Source organism: Saccostrea echinata, unplaced genomic scaffold (assembly GCF_033153115.1).
Source record: "Saccostrea echinata isolate AGI-Se365-2 ecotype Australia unplaced genomic scaffold, CSIRO_AGI_Sech_v1 ptg000029l, whole genome shotgun sequence".
NCBI lineage: Eukaryota > Metazoa > Mollusca > Bivalvia > Ostreida > Ostreidae > Saccostrea > Saccostrea echinata.
Window position 1 is genome coordinate 9801296 of NW_026889778.1, and position 22548 is coordinate 9823843.

The 22548-nt window shown below is 33.4% G+C and overlaps 1 protein-coding gene across 2 annotated transcripts in view; it reads right to left on the minus strand.

Moving 5' to 3' along the window:
- Positions 1-22548, minus strand: part of LOC133194465 (uncharacterized) — a 92960-nt gene that overhangs the window by 64185 nt on the left and 6227 nt on the right. For both annotated transcript variants that reach the window (XM_061330420.1, XM_061330419.1), the window contains exon 2: positions 8616-8648. In XM_061330420.1, coding sequence (XP_061186404.1) covers positions 8616-8640 — 25 coding nt within the window. In that variant the 5' untranslated portion in view covers positions 8641-8648. The remainder of the gene's footprint in view (positions 1-8615; positions 8649-22548) is intronic.

A 22548-nucleotide genomic window follows, 5' to 3' on the forward strand; every position in this document is an offset into this window, starting at 1 on the left:
GTAAATTTTCGCGCTTTAAGGCGTTCTAATTTTTGACCCCTATCTAGCGCCATTTTGAACGAAAAAATCAAAAAACAAAAATAGATATGCACAACTTCAATGCTTCTATTATTCAAATTCAGTAGTATTTCTGCTCCAGCTTTTTTAGTCTCTGAGCCTTTGTCTGGAAACGAAACCCCCTAAATTTTCATTTAAAGGGAGATAACCCAAAAGCGGAAGTGGATTTTTGACATGTTTGACAGCATTCTGATAGAGTTTTGTAACGTCTATAAACCCTGCAAATTTGAGCAAAATCCGTTGAGAAATGAGCGAGATATAAGGTCTCAAAGTTGGCGTCTAGAAAGGAGAAGAAAAAAAAAAGAATAATAATCTTAACCATCAGAATCAGTAGAAGGTCTTCCGTTGTGACGGAAGACCTTAAAAAGAATAATAATCTTAACCATCAGAATCAGTAGAAGGTCTTCCGTTGGAACGGAAGACCTTAATGAAATAAAATGCAACACTGAACTTAAATGTGCGATACGAATGTACATGTATGTGAAATCGCATGTGTTTGTGAGGAGAAGGTCGATGTTTAAAAAGGCGTATTTCGTTGCAGGTACGTACAAACGGGTGAAGGGGGGGGGGGGGGGGGTTGGATCGAGATACACCCAATTTTTGAGTAATAGTCATTTCCTATATATTTGATTTATATTTATTGTTTGTTTTTTTTTTTATTCAAAGACCCCGCCCCCTTTTTTGTGTTGAAGCCAAAAATAAGAGTGAGAATGATCAGAATAATCACCTCAAAATGAAAGAGGTTTGTAGTTTTTTTCAGTTTGTTTGTTATGGTTTTTGCTTCTTGTTTTTCATTTTCTTCTCCCCCACCCCCCTTCGTTTTCACCAGAGTGCGCTTTAGAAAAGTTTCTACCACAGATTTAATTAGATTTTCAAATAATTGAATCGTTTGTTTTTTCCCTTTTATTAATTAATTAATTAATTTATATATTTTTCAATCTTCTGTCATGATTTTTGTCTTGTATATGTACCTCTAACCAGTTTTGTGTATAATGTATATATGTTATTAATGTACCCCATGTACCAATATTTTGGTATGGGTTCAATAAACTGAACTTGAACATAGTCCCAAAAATAGCATAAACTGATGCATGATTAGCATGATTTAAAAAAAAAAATCAGCAAAATATATAACCACACTTTGTATTTTGTACACATGTTAACTTGATCTGTAAGTCATCATCAGAGGGAGGTGCAATTTCCTTAGCAAAAATCTAAAATAATCTGTACTTCCGGTCAGATTGATAGGGAATATATTTAGGATATCCTACACAAAGAAAAAAAGATCATTTGCCTAATAACAAAATAAATAAAATAAAAAAAACATTTTGTCATAAGACCAATTTTATTCATTGGCCGTACATGTATTTCCTCATCAGGAGATTTCAATAAAATTACGTTGTTATTTTTCATTAAATTCTGGAAGAAATATAATCATACCAGTCACATCATCAAGCATGGATATCAAAATCATCGGATTACCCCTTTCACTGTAATACATTTATGTATTCATGCGTCTTACTGACAGAGCTAAAAAAAATCTATGAAATATTAAAATTATATACAACATAAAGTTAAAACGGAACAAAACAGAAAAAAAGTATTGGTAATGATGAGAATTTCAAACGAAAATTATAGCAAAAATAAACCTATGAACTCATTAACTTTGATTATCTTTACAATATATTTTTAAAATTAGTTAAGCAGCGTGTAATTTCTGCATATAGGCATACGTCCTATGCCTGTGTTCTAGAACACCCAGAAAAAATAGATCGAACATACATGCAATCGAAAACAGGAAACGAGACAATACAGGGAACAATATTTAATTTGTTCTTTTTAAAATATTACATGTGCAATTTCTACATATGTAACAAAATAGAATAAATAAACTTGACACTATCACATCACTTATGTCCTATTATACCCGAATTGGATTTTTTTACAATGGGAAAAATCCTCTTATCACAAAATCCTATTTCACGAAGAGAGAGAGAGAGAGAGGGGGGGGGGAGTCACTTTCATTATATATCTTACACTCCCGTATGTGGTCTGTGCTTCTTGAAGGGTCCGACGCAATTTATTTATATAAATTATAAGTAAGTAAACGGGGGTCCGGCGAACCGCCCCTCCTCGCCTAGTCGTATTTATGGAATATTCTAAGGACCTGCCGCCGAAATATGGCTGAAATATTGCCGACTCGGCGCTAAACAATAAACAAACAATCAATCAATCTAACGGCCTGAATTACTGGAGAACGATAAACTCGGAACCTTTCTCAAGGTTTGGCTTACACGTACTCGTAATTATGACGTAATTTACGCAAAATGACGTTGATTCTAAACGTTGCTGCAAAAATAGAAGAGTATATACCTCATAAATTGAATTTATAATAGTACGAAAAAATACATTTGAAATGAAATCGTGTACAATATACATCTCATTGAGTATATTCAATAATAATAATTATGAATAACAACTCATTTATCTGGAAAATATCATGGAGTCATCAGTGGTATGAATTTTACTCCGTTTATCCGTATATTTGCCTGAAATTTTCATGATATTCTACAAATAAGTCATGAAAAACTTTAACATTATGCAATAAAAAGGTGCAAAGGTTTAACAATTATTTACGGTGAATAAAAGTAAAAGAAATACATGGTCACAATTCAGATCAATAAAATCTGCCCAAAATCGGCCCCGTGGCACAGAAGTGGTTAAACAGACAAATGAGAGAGAGAGAGAGAGAGAGAGAGAGAGAGAGAGAGTACTATTCAGTTTTAGCCCCCCCCCCCCCCACTCAGCTCCTTTCAGGCTTCACCAAATGTTTGTACCTATATCAAACAAAAACTTTGATTTTTTTTTCTAAATATATCAGACAGTGAAAGTAACTTTTTTTAATCAACAAATCATATCCATTTGTTTGACAGTCATACTCGTTTTTATTTCACAGAAAGTCCACGTGCTTGTCCTGTCAATCAAAATCATTCGACACTGTGCAGGTGTGAAAGTTTCGTCACATCGAAGACGAAGTGCGAGTATTTCCAACAAGTTATTTGATTCCAACATTTGAATAATAAATTAGTAAAATACATTGGGCATTAGCACTTGAATGTGAAACATACTCTCTGCCAATTTCAAATACCACCGCCGACACGTGTACATTTTGATCTACTATTGTTTTGTGACTTTTTTAGATGCATGTTTGTTTTGAGACTGAAATTTTTGTTCATAAAAAGACCGTAGCTTTTTTTTAAAATGTTAATTAAAATATTCTGGAAATACGGTACTGACTAAGTCACCGATTTGGGGGGAAAGGGGGGGGGGGTATTAATCATATCGAATGGCAAACATATAAAGTTACGGTGAAGAAGGATTTTTTTTTCTCTATAACTATAGACTTTAAATATTACAGTAAAAAAATTCTGTAGTGCATTACATTTTAAATAAATATTTCCTTTAACCACACTATCATTTTAATTCGTTCTAAAGATAATAATTTAACAGGATATCTGCAGTACTATGTATAACTCTCAGAACTACATGTAGTTCTATTATATTTTCTGTTGTAATTGAAAAAAAAAAACGTAATAGAAATAAATATTTTCGTAATTTTGCTGCGTAATTATTTGACTTGAATAATTATATCTCCATTAACGATTTGTCGTCTTTAACAAAACAACAAAATGTTGCAGTGCTTGAAGTATTTGCACATTGCCCTTAGTTAAATTTAATATTTCAGCATCGTTCTACATAGGTACAGAATGTGCTTGTAACAACATTTATTTTCCAGAGTAATTTAATAAATAACCTGACAGCTAAGTTAGAATAATAAAAATAAATCGTACAGTACCCGCATCGTTATTCTTTACAATTCTATCGTGTCCTATCGTGCGTTTATCCTATCGTATCGTACGTGTATCCTGTTGTATCGTGCGTGTATCCTATCGTATCCTATCGTATCGTGTTTTCCGTTTATCAGGTTTTGCGTTTTCTATCGTGTTTTCCGTTTATCAGGTTTTGCGTTTATCGTGAAGATCGTTTATCAGGTTCTATCGTGTATCGTGTTTTGCGTTTATCGTGTGCATTCGGAAACCCTCGCTTTTTATCTTTACCTTGAAAAGAAACACCCGAGATATCTCGAGTTCATCTTTCGTTTTGTTAATTTATTTAGGATTAATCTAACTGTTGAACAGAAAGAGAAATTAATACTCTAACTCTGGTATATTTTTTTAAGAAAATAAATAAATAAATAAAAAAGATAAATAAATAGATAAATAAATAAATAAATAAACGTCAAGTACCGTGACCAAGCAGAGAGCATATTAAATCGAAAGTCATTCTATTTTTGTACATGAAATAATCGATCTACTATTTGAGTCATTTGTTATTATTTTTTTTTTATTTGTCGATATGTAAGAAATATTTTTGTCAAAGATAGAAATATTATAATCCCTTTACACAGTCAGAGTAAAAAAAGCGAGAACTTTATTAACTTTGTTTTGATAATTATAGAAACATAAAACATTAGGTATGTGTGTAAAAAATAAATTATGAATAAAAAAATATCAGCATCTTTATTAAGTCTATCCTTTTTGTCAATAACGGAAACATAAATTTTGTCTATGCGCGCAAGTTTTGTTGTTCCTTTGTATCATTATTTTTATTCATTCGTTTCTCTGATATATCTACAAGTTTAATAACAATTTATTATAAATGAACATGCTCCATTCAATCCATCATCTGATAAGTTATATTACAATATAGATGTTTGTCATTCATGTTTAACTACTGCATTTAGAAGATGTAAAAATTAAATGAATAAATAAACAAAACCACACAAATTTTTATTATACATCTTATCTACTTCGGCGCGGAAATGAAGTAATATATACGGTAACTTAGTGACAGGTGGAAGCGCTCCCGTGACAAGAGAAATGACACTTACCTGCCTAATCAGTACACTGTCTTCTTGTCAAGTCAAGAACCCCCCCCCCCCTTTCCCCTACATGACCGGCCCGTGTGCATTCAACGTAGACATACCTGAAATCTAGCTCTCATCTGGTGTCAAGTATTTACCTTGAACCCTACTGGGTTTCAATGAAATGCATCTACTTATTTTCTGGATATTGTTCATAATTTGTATGAACAACACTTAATTAACAATTAAAGATTTTATACTAAGAAAATTGGTAAATGTACACTTCCGTTACAGATTAAAAATTGAATATTTGAATCAAATAAAATATAGGCGAGGTTTGTCCTCCGAACTCCGTTGATTTAGTCCATTTGCATACTTTTATATAATTTTTATAGGTTTACAGTCATAAACATGATTGGTGTGATCAAATAAAAAAAAAACTGCGCTTGCGGTACTTCTCGATCTTAGGGTTTTCTGTGCTGTTTGTCGTTGTTACATGTAAAGGCGTCTCAAAGATACATGAAAAAAAAAAAAAAAAAAGAAATCGCCCGGTTCTGCAGTGATACACAAGACTGGTAAATACCTTGTATTTAGTTTTATTCGTGTTTATCGATTGCATATTATACGTGACTATATTGAAGAAGTCAATATATATTTTTATTTATTTATTTATTTATTTTATTTTTTTTTTGCTTTTTGAATCGGAATTTTTTTTTGGGGGGGGGGGGGGGTATGGACCCCCCCTTCCCCGCTGACTGTGCCTCAAATGGGGTTAAGACTTTCATAATTTACAAAGTTTTGTCCAATTTTGCCGATGTTGTCCTATATAAGATAAGTTTTGTAACAATTATTACAAAGTCTAATAGCAATAATTGACAATTATTCAATCCGAAAATCCACTTGTCAAATTGTGGAAATTGATTTATTATTTATTTTTTGTGTGTGTTCTAATATGTTGTAAACAAGTGTACGTAACCATTCAATGTTATTTATTTAAAACAAAGTTTAAGTACCCAATAAATATAATCACATACATTGTAAACTTAGTTTACACGTATCTATAGTAGATACAAATTCTGTTAATGTAAATGCTTATAACACAAGCACGCTAAGAAAGCAATATCGTTTCTTTGGGGGGGGGGGGGGGCTAAAAAGAAATGTTTTGAAAAGCAAACAAAAATGGCTAAAGACATTATTATTGTCGATGGGCAATATTATATAAAAATTATATTACTACTGTATACTACACATGTTGGTACACTGTAACATTTTTTTTTTCTTTATACGACTGCATGCTCCCTTCTAGCTTAATCTTACAGGCCTATAACATTAAAAATACCAAAATAAATACAAAAGAATGGAAATGCGGTATTTTTTCGGATAATAGATGATGACAGATCTAGTGACGTTTATTAATTTCATTAAATTAGATTTCTTTCGCCGGTCTCCTTCCTCATATATACATATACAATGTATGTACTTGGAATATGTAAATAATTTCTATGTGCATGGGATATGTGCGACATATATATTTATATATTAGAGAAATTAATTAATCACAGTCCAGTGCACGGTCTGTCTCAATACAACTAGCAATTTCAGCAATTTTAAAACGCAAAAAAATTAATTAATTTATATAAAATATAAATTAAATTCGTAAAAACTTGGAGGAGAAAGCATTAACCTTAAAATAATTATAACAATAATTTTTCAATTCCCCCCCCCCCCCAAATTATGACTAGTATTTTTTTTTTTTGTAAGATTTTAATTATTAAATATAAACTATTAAAAGCGATTTTGAATACTTCGCAGACATCTTGCAAAAGATATTAAATCCAAGTATTTAAAATTTTTTTTTTTACATGTTTTTCCGTAAAAATAGTCTATGTTTGTTATGAAGGTTTTATTTGTTAAAATAATGAATATATTTATAGCGTTTCGTGAATTTATTGCACTTGGATGTAAATCTTCGCTTGTCTACGGACTCAAAATTCAAATTTAACGATTCGAAGGAATTTCGACATTTGTATAATTACACAAAAAATTGCCTAATTTCCATCATAGAGTGGAATTAATCTTAAAATAATTATAGTTTTAATTTGATGACGATCAATTTTATTGACCAAAAAAAAAAAAAAAAAAAAAAAAAAAAAAAAAAAAAAAAAAAAACGTATCTTTTACAAAGCATAATTACTTCAATGTTTTATCATGATAAATTTAAAATGTTTTATCATTTCGATTTGCGACTTTTTAAGTAATTAAAATTATCATACTACAGTATATCAAAAAGGAAACTTTTCGTCTTGTCAAAAAAACGTTTTGCATTTTGAAACAATCCTATCAGGTTTTGCGTTTATCCTATTGTGAAGATCGTTTATCAGGTCTATCGTGTTTTGCGTTTATCGTATTTTGCGTTTATCGTGTTTTGCATTTATCGTGTTTTGCGTTTATCCTATCGTGCGTGTATCCTGTCCTATCGTGCGTGTATCCTATCATATCGTGCGTTTATCCTATCGTATTGTTCGTGTATCCTGTAAAGAATAACGATGCGGGTACTGTAGATATTTTTCCTCATGAAATAATAATTCTTCAAACACGATATGTTATTTATTAAATAAAAAAAAATCCCTGTAACTCCTTAACTACAAAAAGATAAGTCCTTTCACTTCGGAGTTCCGAATGACAATGAAAACTGAACGATAGGTGAACGCTGAACGCAAGGTGAACGCAGAGTAAACGGAACGAAGAGCGAACGCTGTACGCTTTGTGAACGGTGAACGCGAGCGCACGGTGAACGGTGAACGCAAAACTGTGAACGGAGAGCGAACGGTGAACGCACAGTGAACGAACGGAAAAATGGGAAAGTAGAACGTTTCAGGGACTGTATATAAGTTGGACTTGATATTTCTGATTTAAAAGATAGGTTTTAAGTTCACATAAACGAATGTCCCTTGTATCTTTTTCACTGACAATGGCGCATATACGTCTGGCGAGGATATAAGGAAAGGTTGTTTTGGTATGATTTGGATGACAAGAACCAAAATGTAAGTATTGGTGTGTATCCGTCACTTTGTAATATATATCAGTAATGATCCTTGAATAAACTAGAATACAAACTACAGGGTAATTAAATTTTATGTTCTAGGTATCCTAGAATACAAACTGGGGAGAAGATATAGCCAACAGCCTTAAATCTAAATGGAATAGATTCCTAGATGACTGCTTTATTTTATGGGATGAAAGTGTCGAAAAATTAGAAGTCTTTCATAAAATATTGAATGCCAACATCAAATGTACAATAGATCCCAGTAAAAATCAATTACTATTCCTAGATGTTCTCTATCAAAAAGACCACAAGGATCATTACTTCTGTACATATATATATATATATATATATATATATATATATATATATATATATATATATATATATATATATATATATATATATATATATATATATATATATATATAACGAGAGAGAGAGAGAGAGAGAGAATTTCACTATAATAAGATATTACTTATGCTTTTAATAATAGCTTCTTATATTCTCTCCTTTGAATAGCAGCACCTGCATCAAACAACCATAATTTATTGAGTCATGCAACATCAAATTTTACAAACTTCTACTCACCAACATTAGAACTACCGTTCCCCATAGCCTGTCCTGTAAAAAGAAGTAAAAATAAAGTAGATGCTGTAAAATATAACAGTAATATACCCACACTTCTACTTTTGCCTCGAAATGTACCCTCCTTTATATTTGGGTAACCAGGGAATAAAACACAATAATTCTATGATTAACACAGAATGTATACATGTATTTGTCAAATGGAGTAAAAAATGCTGTGACGGTACATATTGTCGTCGGCGACAATATGTACCTACCCTCACTGCACATATTGTCGTCCATCGGTACATGTTGTCGCCGGCTGAAAAGTTACACATGTACATATTATCGCTGATGACATTATGTGCCTCACCCTCACGGTACATATTGTCGCCCCGCAGATACTGTTGCTTAAAGATTTCTTTCGTTGTGTTTGGTAGTTTTGTGAATGTAATTGGTGTGTGAATCACACTGACGTGTCACATGTGCTATTTTATGCAGCGTGATTGTGATGGTACATTTTGTCGTCCTGTTCGTATTGTCGCCGCGACAATGTGTACATACCCTGACTGCGTGTATTGTCGTCCATCAGAACATGTCGTATGGCAATGCACGGCAATGCTCCATATAAATATGACTAATCATTGCTTTGCTATTTTTGAGAAGATAATTTTTAAAGAATTTTCCGACATATTTCTATGTTAAATTTTGATCGCCCATTGTGGCTCCATTCTAGGCCCGGTTTGATTTAAAAAAAAAAAAAAAAAAAACACTTGAATCTGCGCTACCTGAGGATGCTGTGACGGTACATATTGTCGTTTTGTACATATTGTCGTCGGCGACAATATGTACCTACCCTCACTGCACACATTGTTGTCCATCGGTATATATTGTCGCCGGCGACAATATGTACCGAGACGAGCCTTATTTTCCTCCTGCATAATGGACGACAAAATGTACAGTAAAGCATCGGCACATATTGTCGTCGGCGACAATATATGCAGTCAAGGTCGGCATATATTGTCGTCGATATATTGTTTTGACGAATATTTACTTGAGAAAGGAAAAAGAGATTGACAAACACACACACGCACGGAGGAGACAGACAGCATTACTAGCAATACTGTAGGAAGAAAACTTTTTGGTCAAAAAATTTTGTCCAGAATTGACGTACATCACTATGATACATGTATGTCAAGATACCGTAATTCATCAGATATATGATAAGTCAGCCTATTCTTTTTTCTTAATATATACATGGAGATTGAATACATGTACATGTATTAGTTTGTTTTTGTTCAGTAGTAATGATTATTTGGAAATTATTTTTTGCGTTTTTCTTATATATACAATCATGTGCCGATATAATTGGTGTTGGGGTTAATTTTTAGATCACCTGAACTGGAAGTTCAAGTGAGCTCTTCTGATCACATTTTGTCTGACCGTCCGTCCGTCTGTGATCGTTTCACAATTTCAGCTTCTTCTCAAAAACTACTGGGTCAATTTCAACTAAACTTGTCACAAAGCATCCTGGATAAAGGGGATTGAAGTTTGTTCAAATGAAGAGCCATGTCCTCTTTCAAGGGAAGGAGTTCAGAAAATTTAGTGACATCTTTTAAAAATCTTCACAAGAACCACTGTGTCAGAAAAGTTGAAACTCATATGAAAGGTTCATTATGAAGTGTAGATTCAGTTTAATTCAGATCATGTCCCTAGGGGGAAGGCTACAAAAGGTGATCAAATTTTTTCATAGAATATTTGAAAAAAAAATCTTTCAAAATCTTCTTTCCAAGAACTACTGGGTCAGAAAATACTAATGAGAAAGCTTCATTACATAGCGTACGTTCACTTTTGAGGTCCTGGCACGCAAAAGATCCCTCAATGACCCTGTGTGCCAAGTATAGGTCTAAATTTGCAGCCCTCCACCGTCAAGTGGTCACGTCTCCATATGAATGAAAAATTCTCGAGAGGGACATTATACATACAAACAAACAAACAAAAACAAAATTAATTTTGTTCAAATCATAAACCCATGGGTATGATAAGTCCATAATGGTCAATCAAAGTTATACATAGGAATATATACAGAAAATCTTTAAAAATCTTCTAAAAAGCCAAAGACAGATGAAGCACCCGCGCAACCCCCCCGCCCCCCTTCTCAACCCCCGCTTGGCGGTTTGATTTTTTTGTGGTTTTGGTAAAAACTTGTATAATAATTATACTCTCAATTTAGTCTATAGCTAAAATTTCATAATTTATTTTACATATACAGTAACACACCTTTACATACAAATGACTTCTTTTTTGCTGGATCCGCCACTGAGAATCAGCAGTAGGTCCGTGATTAGTGATGTTTAAATGGAAGCATCTTCAGGTAGTACAGATTCAAGTATCTTCAAATCAAACCGGGCCTAGGGTACATTGGGCCACAATGGGCGATTAAAGTTTTACTTAAGGAATGGATTTAATAGCTACCCAATTTATACGATATAAAGTGGGTTGGGGGCAGTTTACGCTTTATAAACCGCGAAGCGGTTTAAATAAAAGCGTAAACTGTTCCTACCCAGTTTATACCGTATAAATTGGGTTGCTATTAAATTCATTCCTTATAATTTTATTTTCATTCATTTAGTGTAAGAAAAAAGATTATTGTCCTTAAAAAATGACTTCAGGTTGTACAAAATTTAAATGTAAAGTAAGGCGGATCGATGCGTTTTGACGCAAGTCATTGTGACCTAGGCAACCCAATTTATACGATATAAAGTAAATTTTTTATCCAATCAAATAACGTGTTATAACCAGAATTAAATTATATATGAATACAATCATGTATATGGAAATTATCTTCTCAAAAAGAGCAAAGCAATGATTAAGACATTTACATGGAGCATTGCCATGCATTGTCCTGCGACATGTTCTGATGGACGACAATATGCGCAGTGAGGGTAGGTACACATTGTCGCCGACGACAGTATGAACAGGACGACAAAATGTACCGTCACAACACGCTGCATGAAATAACATGAGACACGTCAGTGTAATTCACACACCAATTACATTCATAAAATTACTGAAAAACAACAAAAGAAATCTTTAAGCAACAATATATGTGGGGCGACAATATGTACAGTGAGGGTGAGGCACATAATGTCGCCAGCGACAATATGTACATGTGTAACTTTTCAGCCGGCGACAATATGTACCGATGGACGACAGAATGTGCAGTGAGGGTAGGTACATATTGTCGCCGACGACAATATGTACAAAACGACAATATGTACCGTCACAGATGCTTCCATATAAACATCATTATTGACGGACCTACAGCTCTGCTGTTCCTCAGTGGTGGATCTAGATATTTTAGAACGGAGGAGGGGAGGGATGCGGTTCAGAATTTTTTTTGACAAACAAAAAAAGTTATTTGTATGTAAAGGTGTATTTTAAGTAAATTATTTTATTATGAAATCTTATCTGTGGAATAAATTGTGAGTATATACAAGTTAAACAAACAGAATTTAAAAAAAAAAAAAATTAAACCACCCGGGGGGAGGGTTCCGCCGATGCTACATCTATCTCGTTTTTGAGATTTTTAAAGATTTTCTATATATATTCCTATGTAAAACTTTGATTACCCATTATGGCCCCACTCTACCCCTGGGGTCCTGATTTGAACAAAATTGATTCCGTTTTTGTTTGTTTGTTTGTTGTTTTAATGTTCTTCTCGAGAATTTTTCAATCGTATGTAGATGTCACAAGTTCCAGACGGAGGGCTACACATTTAGACTCAGGGCCATTGAGCAGTGAGGGATCTTTTTTGTGTCAGCACCTCAAAATTAAACGCTGCTATGTAATGAAGCTTTTGTATAAGTATCATTTCTTCTGACCCAGTAGTTCTTGAAAAAAAATTGAAAGAATTTTTCTAAATATTCTTTGAAAACTTTGATCACCTATTGTAGCCACACCCTTCCCCCCAAAGGACATGATCTGAATAAAACTGAATCTACACTTCATAATAAAGCATTCATATAAGTTTCAACTTTTCTGACACAGTGGTTCCTGAGAAGATTTTCTTGAGAAGAAGCTGAAATTGTGAAAAGTTTACAGACAAAATGTGATCAGAAAAACTCACTTCAACTTCCAGTTAAAATGATCTGAAAATGTCAACCCCAAAACCAATTTTATCGGCACATGATTGTATATAAAAATAACGCAAAAAATAATTTCCAAATAATCATTACTCCTGAACAAAAAACAAAACAAAACAAAACAAACAAACAGTCTAATACATGTATTTAGTTTCAAAGTATATATTACAAGAAAAAAAGAATTGGCTGATTTATCAGATATCTCAAGAATAACGGTATCTTGACATATCATAGTGATTAGTCCGAAATATCTGACGTTTTTCCTGGCTTTTTTCTGGATTTGATATTTTTACGTTTTCCTGATACGTAAAATATCAAAATCATTAAAAATAAAAGCCTGGAAAACGTCAGATATTTCGTAATACAGAGTAATGTACATCAATCCTTGACAGAATTTGCTGACTGAAAAGTATTCTCAATACAGTATTGCAAGTGATCCTGTCTGTGTCCCTCCGTGCATGTGTGTGTTTGTCAATCTCTCTTTCTTTTCTCAAGTAAATATTCGTCAAAACAATATATCGACGACAATATATGCCAACCTTCACTGTACATATTGTCGCCGACGACAATATGTGCTTGTGCTTGACTGCACGTTTTGTCGTCCATTATGCAGGAGGAAAATAAGGCTCGTCTCGGTACATTTTGTCGCCGGCGACAATATGTACCGATGGACGACAATATGTGCAGTCAGGGTAGGTACATTTTGTCGCCGACGACAATATGTACCGTCACAAATGCTCATTTGAACTTGTGGCCCATAGGTCTCTAATAAATATAAGTTTTTAATATACTAAATTTATTATCTGTCTGAAATTACAGAATTTGATGATTGAAAGAACAAAGTACGGTATTTTATACAGTTAAAGTATATCTTTGTGGGAGTTAGCAAGATTCCAGTTCCCCAAGGCAAGGACTTTTTCCCGAGGTGAATCTTGCTAACTCCCGCAATGATACACTTTTAACTGTTTATTATACCGAAACAAACGTTAAAATTTAGAGGAATCAGATAGCTTGATTTTAAATCAGGGATTAGCTCGCTGAACTAACACAAGGGGATTAGTCAATTCACGTATCATACCATTGTAAAGGTAAAATCTAGAGGATTCCGGATAATCGGGAATTAGCTTTCGAAGCAGGGATTAGCTCACTTGACTAACGCACGGGGATTAGTCCATTCATAACGATGTCTAGGAAATTAGTCACATCTAAGATGCAATGTTATATAGGGAAAAAAAATCAGTAGATGTATAATAACAGTAATTGACAGCGAATTATACGGTATTTTACTCTTCTTTGTATTGTTTATTGATCTTGTGTATTGAATTATACAGTCCCTGAAACGTTCTACTTTCCCACTTGAACGGTGAGCGAACGCTGAACGAACGGTGAACGAACGCTGAACGAACGCAGAGCGAACGGTGAGTGAACGATGTGTGAACGCTGAACGCAACTTGGTGAACGATGTGTGAACGCTGAACGGTGAGCGAACGCAGAACGCGAACGGAGCGCAAACGCGAGCGCGAAGTGAACGGTGAACGAACGGTGAACGCAAGATGAACGATTTATTCGGAATGCCTCTGATCTTTTCCTTGCATTGAAACTATTCTATTGTATTCTAATGCCTGGTGCTAAAAAAATAATAAATAATAAATAAATAAACAGATCAATGAAAATTGTCCTAGGAAAGACGATATATGCACATTAAGTAAAATTATTAAGTTTCTTACAATATTTTCTGCACATATGTACGATGTTTAAATTCAACTTTTGATAACACGATTTTTATCGCTGTAAAACATTGTAATTGTTACCGAACGCTGTAGTATAACAAATGAAATTAATCTAGTTGTAAAATAAATATGTTTATTTTTATTTGATATATAAAACCATTACAAATAATGTGGATTTTAGAAGAGAAAACTACGGACTTATAGAATGAATTACAACGGTTGTGACAACCATACAAGGCGATTCCGTGTAAAATAAAGAAAAAAAAAAATTTACAAAGGTATGTGGACGTATTGCATATATACACTCGTATTTTAAGATTTTAATGCAATAATATATTTATGTGTCAGTTTTATTTTTTATGATGATTTATTGAGCAGACTTCTACATGTATCTGTAGACATTTCCCGGTCGTGATTATAATCGGACAAGATGATACAAAGAGGCAATCATATTATTTGTTATATATTAAATTTTCACAACTTGATATTTAAGTAATATGCTGTCATAGTTTTCATTAAACAGACAAATGAGAGAGAGAGAGAGAGATATTCGGTTTAAGCCCCCTCCCTTCCTCAAATGTTTGTACCTATATCAAACAAAAAAATCTAATTTTTTTATTTTTCTTTAAGTATATCAGGCAGTGAAAGTAACCATTATTTTATCGACAAATCCATTTTTTTGACAGTCATAATCGGTTTTTATTTTCCTGCTTCAAGTTCACACGAAGTCCACGTGCTTGACCTGTCAATCAAAATCATTCGACACTGTGCAGGGGTGAAAGTTTCGTCACACTGAAGGCAAAGTGTTAGTATTTCCAAGAAATATTAAAATTTTTTCTTATCATTTCTAGATCTGATTCCAACATTTCTTAAAAAATAAATAAATAAATAAATGAAGAAAATACATTGGGAATAAATACTTGGAATAATTAAGCTGCTTGAATTTGAAACATACTCAATGCCAATTTAAAATATCACCGCCGGCACATGTATATTTTGAACTACTATTGTTTAATGACTTTGTTTAGATGCATGTTTGTTTTGAGACTGAAATTTTTGTGCTACAAAACACATTAACTTCTTTTTAAATGTTAATTAAAATATACTGGAAATATTAACTAAGTAACTGATTTAGGGGAAAGGGGGGGGGGGCTCTTTATAATATCAAATGACAAACATATAAAGTTACGGTGAAAAATATCATTACTGGAGAATCACTTTGGTTATATAAATAATAATCATGTTATAAAGGCATTTCTCTCTCTCTAATTATGTTCCCCAAACGAAGTTTGGGAACATATTGTTTTTACTCTGTTTCTTATTATTATTATTATTATTATTATTATTATTATTATTCTTTTTTTCTACTTTCTTCTCCGGTACTTTTTTGTCCGGGAGTGTTCTCATAGAACCACTCATCCGATTGACATGAAACCTTTTTAGGGTTAATAGGCATGTTGTGTAGGTGTGTGGAACGAAGGTCATTTTGCGCGCACATGCATGCACGTGCGCGCGCATGCAATGAGTGAAATGACTGATATACTTGATGAAGCCGTAACTTTTATATTTCTTGATCAATTGCTTTGAAACTCAAAATATAAAGATATATTAGTAGTCTAGACAAGACAACATGGTCAAATTAGCGTGAACTCACGCGCATGCATGTGCGCTCTTCTCTGATTGGCTGATACAAAAATCTCAATAATTTCCTTGTTTTTTGACAAAATACTTTGAAATTTAGAATATAAGTATATATTATAAGGTGCTACAACATGTTATATAGGAAATTTCTTGAAAACACGCGCATGCAGGTGTGCTGCAAACTGATTGGTTGAAACTTTAAATGTCTTTAACTCCCTTGGTTTTTAACAAAACAGGATGAAATTTACGACATGGATAGGCACATAGAGCTCCTACATTATGATACTATCAAATTTGAATGCAAGGCCATGCATGCGCGTATGCTGAATTTTGATTGGCTAATACTTAAAGGGTTACATCTCTCTTATTTTTCAATGAAATTCTTTAATATTTAAAACAAATGTATGTATTGTGAGACACTATAAGATAATTAATGTGAAAAATGTAGCTATTAGATTGGCTCATACCCATATGGCTATATCGGAGTAGTTTTCCAATGAAATACCCTTAAAAATAAAGTGTCCATCTATATTACAAAAGTATTGTCTAATTTATTGAAGCTTGTAGGGAATGGGGCATCACAAGGGATTGGGGAGCCGTTTGGGGAACATCTGTAACGGTTCCCGTTACAATTAGCACTAGTTAAAGACTTTATATTTGTAAAGTAGAAAATTTTTTTTTAATGTATTACATTTTAAACAAATATTTTTTTATACCACACTATCAATTTAATTGGCTCTAAAGATATTTAATTAACCGGGATATCCGCAGTACTGTTTTTCATTCTCAGAACAAGTTCTAACATGTATTTCTGTATTATTTGAAAAAGTAAATGCGATAGAAATAAATATTTTCGTATTTTTGCTGCAGTTGGTAAATTAATTGACTTCGATTATTATCTATCCATAAACGATTTGTCGTCTTTAACATAACAACAAAATGTTGCAGTGCTTGACGTATGAGTATTTTGCCCGTATTTGAATTTAATTTTTCAGCATCGTTCTGCATAGGTACATACATGTACTTATAACAGCATTTATTTTCCAGATAAATTTTATAAATAACCTAACAGCTAAGTTAGAATAATAAAAATAAATATTGTTTTTTTCCCATGAAATAATGATTCTTTAAACACGGTACGTTATTTATTAAAATCAAAACCTTTAAATCCTTACTTTAAAAAAAATAAGTCCTTTCACTTCGGAGTTCCGAATGACACTGAAGACTGAACGATAAGTGAACGCTGAACGCAAGGTGAACGCAAAGTGAACGAACGAAGAGCGTACGGTGAACGCTTTGTGAACGGTGAACGCGAGCGCACGGTAAATGGTGAACGCAAAACTGTGAACGGAGAGCGAACGGTGAACGCACGCTGAACGAACGGTGAACGAACGGTGAGCGAACGGAAAAATGGGAAAGTAGAACGTTTCAGGGACTGTAAGTAGATCTACGTAGATGCGGACTAAATTCTACAGACACAAAAATGACGTAATATATATATATATATATATATATATAATATATAATATATTATATATATATATATATATATATATAGAGAGAGAGAGAGAGAGAGAGAGAGAGAGAGAGGCCTTCTAGGCATGTCAAAAAGCTTGCTTTCGATACCTATGGAATTCTCAAGCAAGTTTTTTGACATGCCTAGATGGCCTAGTGGTCTAGCGCTCTAATCCTGTACTGCTAGGAGACGGATTATTCTAAAAGTCAATTTCTTTGTGCTTTCTATTTGTATATATATATATATATATATATATATATATATATATATATATATATATATATATATATATATATATATATATATATATATATATATATATATATATATACGTGTTGCAAACAAGGCTCAAAGTCAGATCATTATTTTCATAAAACAAATCATGTCCTTATATCAAAATTCCGTAATATCCCTCTTTACTCAGTTCCAAATAATCAAGTAGGTTTGAATTTTTACAAGCTTAAAATATCTTCTGACAGGAAATGATAAATGGTACATTGACAGAAACTTCCGCTGATAAGTTGAGTCTGAATTATTCCATAACTATTATCACTTTTTAAATGGATTTTAATATCTGTATAGTCTTTATTAACAATTATCCAATCCTCTAGGCTATATCGAGAACAACAAAATTAAATGATGTACAGGGGGCGAGGGGGGATTCATCTCGGAAGGAAACATAGAAGTTAAAACAAATGTTCTCCTTTTACATTTAAAATCATATCAATACAATATGCATTTAGAATTACTGTGGAATTATTTTAATCTGCGGGGGTCTATGTTCATGAAATATGTGGAGATAACGAACAGTACTCGAGCTCAGAAGTCCATTAAAAATTACAAAATAGAAACAGAACAAACACGGGCCTCTAAGACATTAGAGGTGGGATCAGGTGCCATGGAGGAGTGAGCATCCCCTGCCGACCGGTCACACCCAACGTGTGCTATTTGTCATAATCGGAAAATAACGGAAAAATCCGTCGACAATTCAGTGTGTAAATAATGGCCTAACAATTAGTATGAAAAACGTCAGTCAGCATTTGACTTAATAATAGACCGTATTTGCTGACAAGGTGATTGTATCGACCATAGAACTTACGAAATGATATTTTTGTTTCATCAACTTGTTTGTCAATAACTTACCTCGTTTAAGAAATGGTTCATAGGTAGTGTATGCTCTGGCGTATCGAATCAACTGAGAGATATAAACCCCGTATGAAGGTGATAAGGGTATATTGCAGCATATATAAGTACGGGAAGTTGACGATCGAAAGGTTAAAGTCATCACGTTTATCATAAAGCTTTGTTGTTAGATTGCCATTAACGTCTTTTTCTTATAAAATATCCAAATATGAAACAGATATGCCAGACTCTGTGGTATCTTTTTTCTCAAGCTCACTGGGAATTATCGCGTCGACATCAGAATAGAAATAACCATTGTTAATTGACAATACGTCGTCGATATATCTAAATGTCGAGTTGAAGGCCTCAGCAAGTGCTTTCTTCTTTTCACGTAAAAGATTTTGAACAAATTCTGCTTCATATGAATACAAAAATAGGTCTTCTAATAACGGGGTGCACTTGGTACCCATAAGTATTGCAATAGATGGTTGGAAGACCTGGTCTCCAAAAACCACATAGATATTGTCAGTCAGAAACTCGAGCATCTTTTTAATGTCAACTTCGGAGTTCTTGTGTGTACAATCAGATTGTTTTTTAACAAAGTAATTTTGCACATGACCAATGACAAGGTAAGTAAATTTATGAGTTCCATTTTTATTGCAAAAGCAGCTGTCAACGATGTCAGAAAGTCTGGACTTTAATTTATCGTGGGGAATAGTCGTATATAAAGTTGCAAAGTCGTAAGTTTTTAAGTTGTTGATTTTGGTAAAATTTTGTGATTTCAAATGTTCTAAGAGTATAGTATCCACATCTGATTTACACCACTTCTCAAATATATTGTTGCACAGTATTCTTGAAGTTTCTCCTTCACTACTGTTAATATCTTAGTGAGGAGTAAAGAAAGAGGCTTGGTAGAACATTTACTGGAACCCGCTATGTATCTTTATTTATAAGGATTTTTATGAAGTTTCGGAATCCAATATAGATATGGTAATTCAAATTCATTTTGGTTGTTGGGAATATTAAAAATATTCAAAACTGACATATGATTTTGAAGAATTTCCTTCTTAGAAAGGGAGCTATGGGTATAAGTTGGATTTCCACGTGTAGAATTAAATCACCATAATTAATTTTGAATACCTTTAAAAAAAATGCCATTGATTAAAATTCAGCGTATTGAATGCGGGGAAATAAAAGACCCCGACATTTCTTTTTCTCTGTCTATGGTTGGAGGAAGCAGACTATTTGTGCTTAAAAATGACTAACGCGGGTGATGATTTACTTTGGACATTTTAGAAAATTCTAAAGTGGAATATGTTTGGGATGTGCGGGATGATAAAATTCGGATGAAATATTTTAAACTCGAGTAAACTATTACTTTTCCCACGCACTTTTTTTTTACTCTTAGATAGGATGAGCTCTTTTATGTTATAAATAATAATAAATAATTGTGTTAACTATTTGCGTCTAAGCGATTTCTCTGTGACACTTTGAAACATGTAATTATCTGTCACGTGATCAACCAAGTCATAGAAAATCATAACAAATGTGTTTTTATAGCTGAGAAAAAGCCTCATGAAAAATAAGAGACCCATGGGGAAAAACGTTCACCTGAGTAACAATATATATATATATATATATATATATATATATATATATATATATATATATATATATATATATATATATATATATATATATATATATATATATATATATATATATATCCCTTCTGTTCCTCATCAGCATATTTTTTTTCCTACATATTCTTATGTAAAGCTTTGATGACTTTATATGCACCCACTCTACTCCAAGGGATCGTAATTTGAAATTGATTTAAAAAAAAATAAAACATTAAAAAAAAAAGAAAGAAAAAAACCAACGAGGCGCTTGACATTGCATGATACAAGTCAGATGCAAGCAGGACACAGTTCATGTATATATTTATGTTTGATATTGACAAATTTTTACACAACACCTGGTGTCTAATTTATATTAGTCTTTACTAAACAGTTCAAATAGACGTAATTATAATATAAAGTCCGTCGACAACCTGTATTTTATGTAATAACTCTCCAGATCTCCCTGTGCTAAAAATAGTGTCGTGCGACTTTTTATACAAATGGGGAGTGTCTCTAAAACTTTGAGCAAAATCGATGTCAACAAACTGACTTTTGAAAAAAGAAAACAACCAAAATAAAAAAGAGGGGGGCACTTTGAGAGGGGCGGCCGGGGGCATAGAAAGTTATGGTATAAAATTTAAATTCAAAAGCTCAAAAGCTTCTTGAGATATTGCACGGAAACGAAATTGTTACATACTAACAGATTATATGAATTTACGATCTTGACCTTTGACCTTTTGACCTCCAAATTAATAGCGAGCGCAGCGAGCGGCGCCAAGCGCCACTCGTCACTGCGAGCTCTTAAAGCAACGCCTGGGCGAAGAGAAAATTCGGACTTTGCACATTGATCCAAGTGAATTTTTTTCCGCAGTTACCTGTGGTCCCATAATGCTTAGCGAATTGCATCTCGCCGCAAACCACGTTCTCGCGGTAGCAACAAAAATTCAACAAAATATGAAATCACCTTGATTTAATTGATATATATCAGAGGAATAGTAGATAAAACGTTTTTCGTTTTTGATTAAAAATATCACTGTTCAGACTTCGTTTTGGTAATGCAACATACATACGACGTCATATGACGTCAGAGTCTAGACGTAGCAAATGCCACGTGCGGTTCTAAATTAAAACTGAAAGGTATCTGCGCTCGCCCTAACGGTCGCACCGTCAACATATTAGGGATCTTTCTTAGGCCATAGAGGTTTGTGGTATAAAATTTCATTGCAAAAAATCAAAAGCTTCTTGAGATATCGCCCGGAAACGAAAGTGTTACAAACAGAACGTATGAATATACGACATTGACCCTGTCCTTTTGACGTCCAGATCAATAGGAATCTTTCTTAGGCAATAGGGAGTTGTATTATGAATATTTGATTGCAAAAGCTCAAAGGCTTTTTGAGATATCGCGGGAAAACGAAAGTGTTAAAAAACAGACCGAACTTATGAATTTATGACCTTGACCTTTGACCTTTTGACTTCGAAATCGATTGGGTCTTCTTTAGGGCATAGGGAGATGGTATGGTAAATTTCATAGCAAAAGCTCAAAGGCTTCTCGTGATATCATGCGGAAACGAAAGTGTTACTGACAGACAGAAAGACAGACGGACGGACAGACAGACCCAATTTGAAATTAATATGTTCAACTTTCATTGAAAGCAGGGGACAATTAAATCTAAAATATAATTCTGAAGCTTTCACTTAAGTTTCTTTTTATCTGGTCCAGTGGCTCTTAAGACAAGAGGCCCAGGGGCCACATCGCTCACCTGAGCACTGTGGCTAGGAAAAAAGGAAAAATCAGTTTAGTATTGAAAAGCTTATATGCATAAGTGGTCCTTACCTACCCCTAAAAGTGAAGGGGGGGGGGGGGTCATGATATGAACAAACTTGAATCTACACTAACGAAGGAGGCTTACATAATGTTTTGACTAACTGTGACTTTTTTCTCTACAAGTTTGAACTTTCATTGTGGCCCCACCCTACCCCTGGAGATCTGCCGTGGCCTTGCTGTTCTTGAGAGGATTTTTAAAGATTTTGCCTATATATTCCTATGTAAAACTTTGATCGTTCAATGTGGCCCCACCCTATCCCCGGGGGTCATGATTTGAACAAATTTGAATCTACACCACCTGAGGATGCTTCCACATAAATATGACCAATCATAGCTTTGCTGTTCTTAAGAAG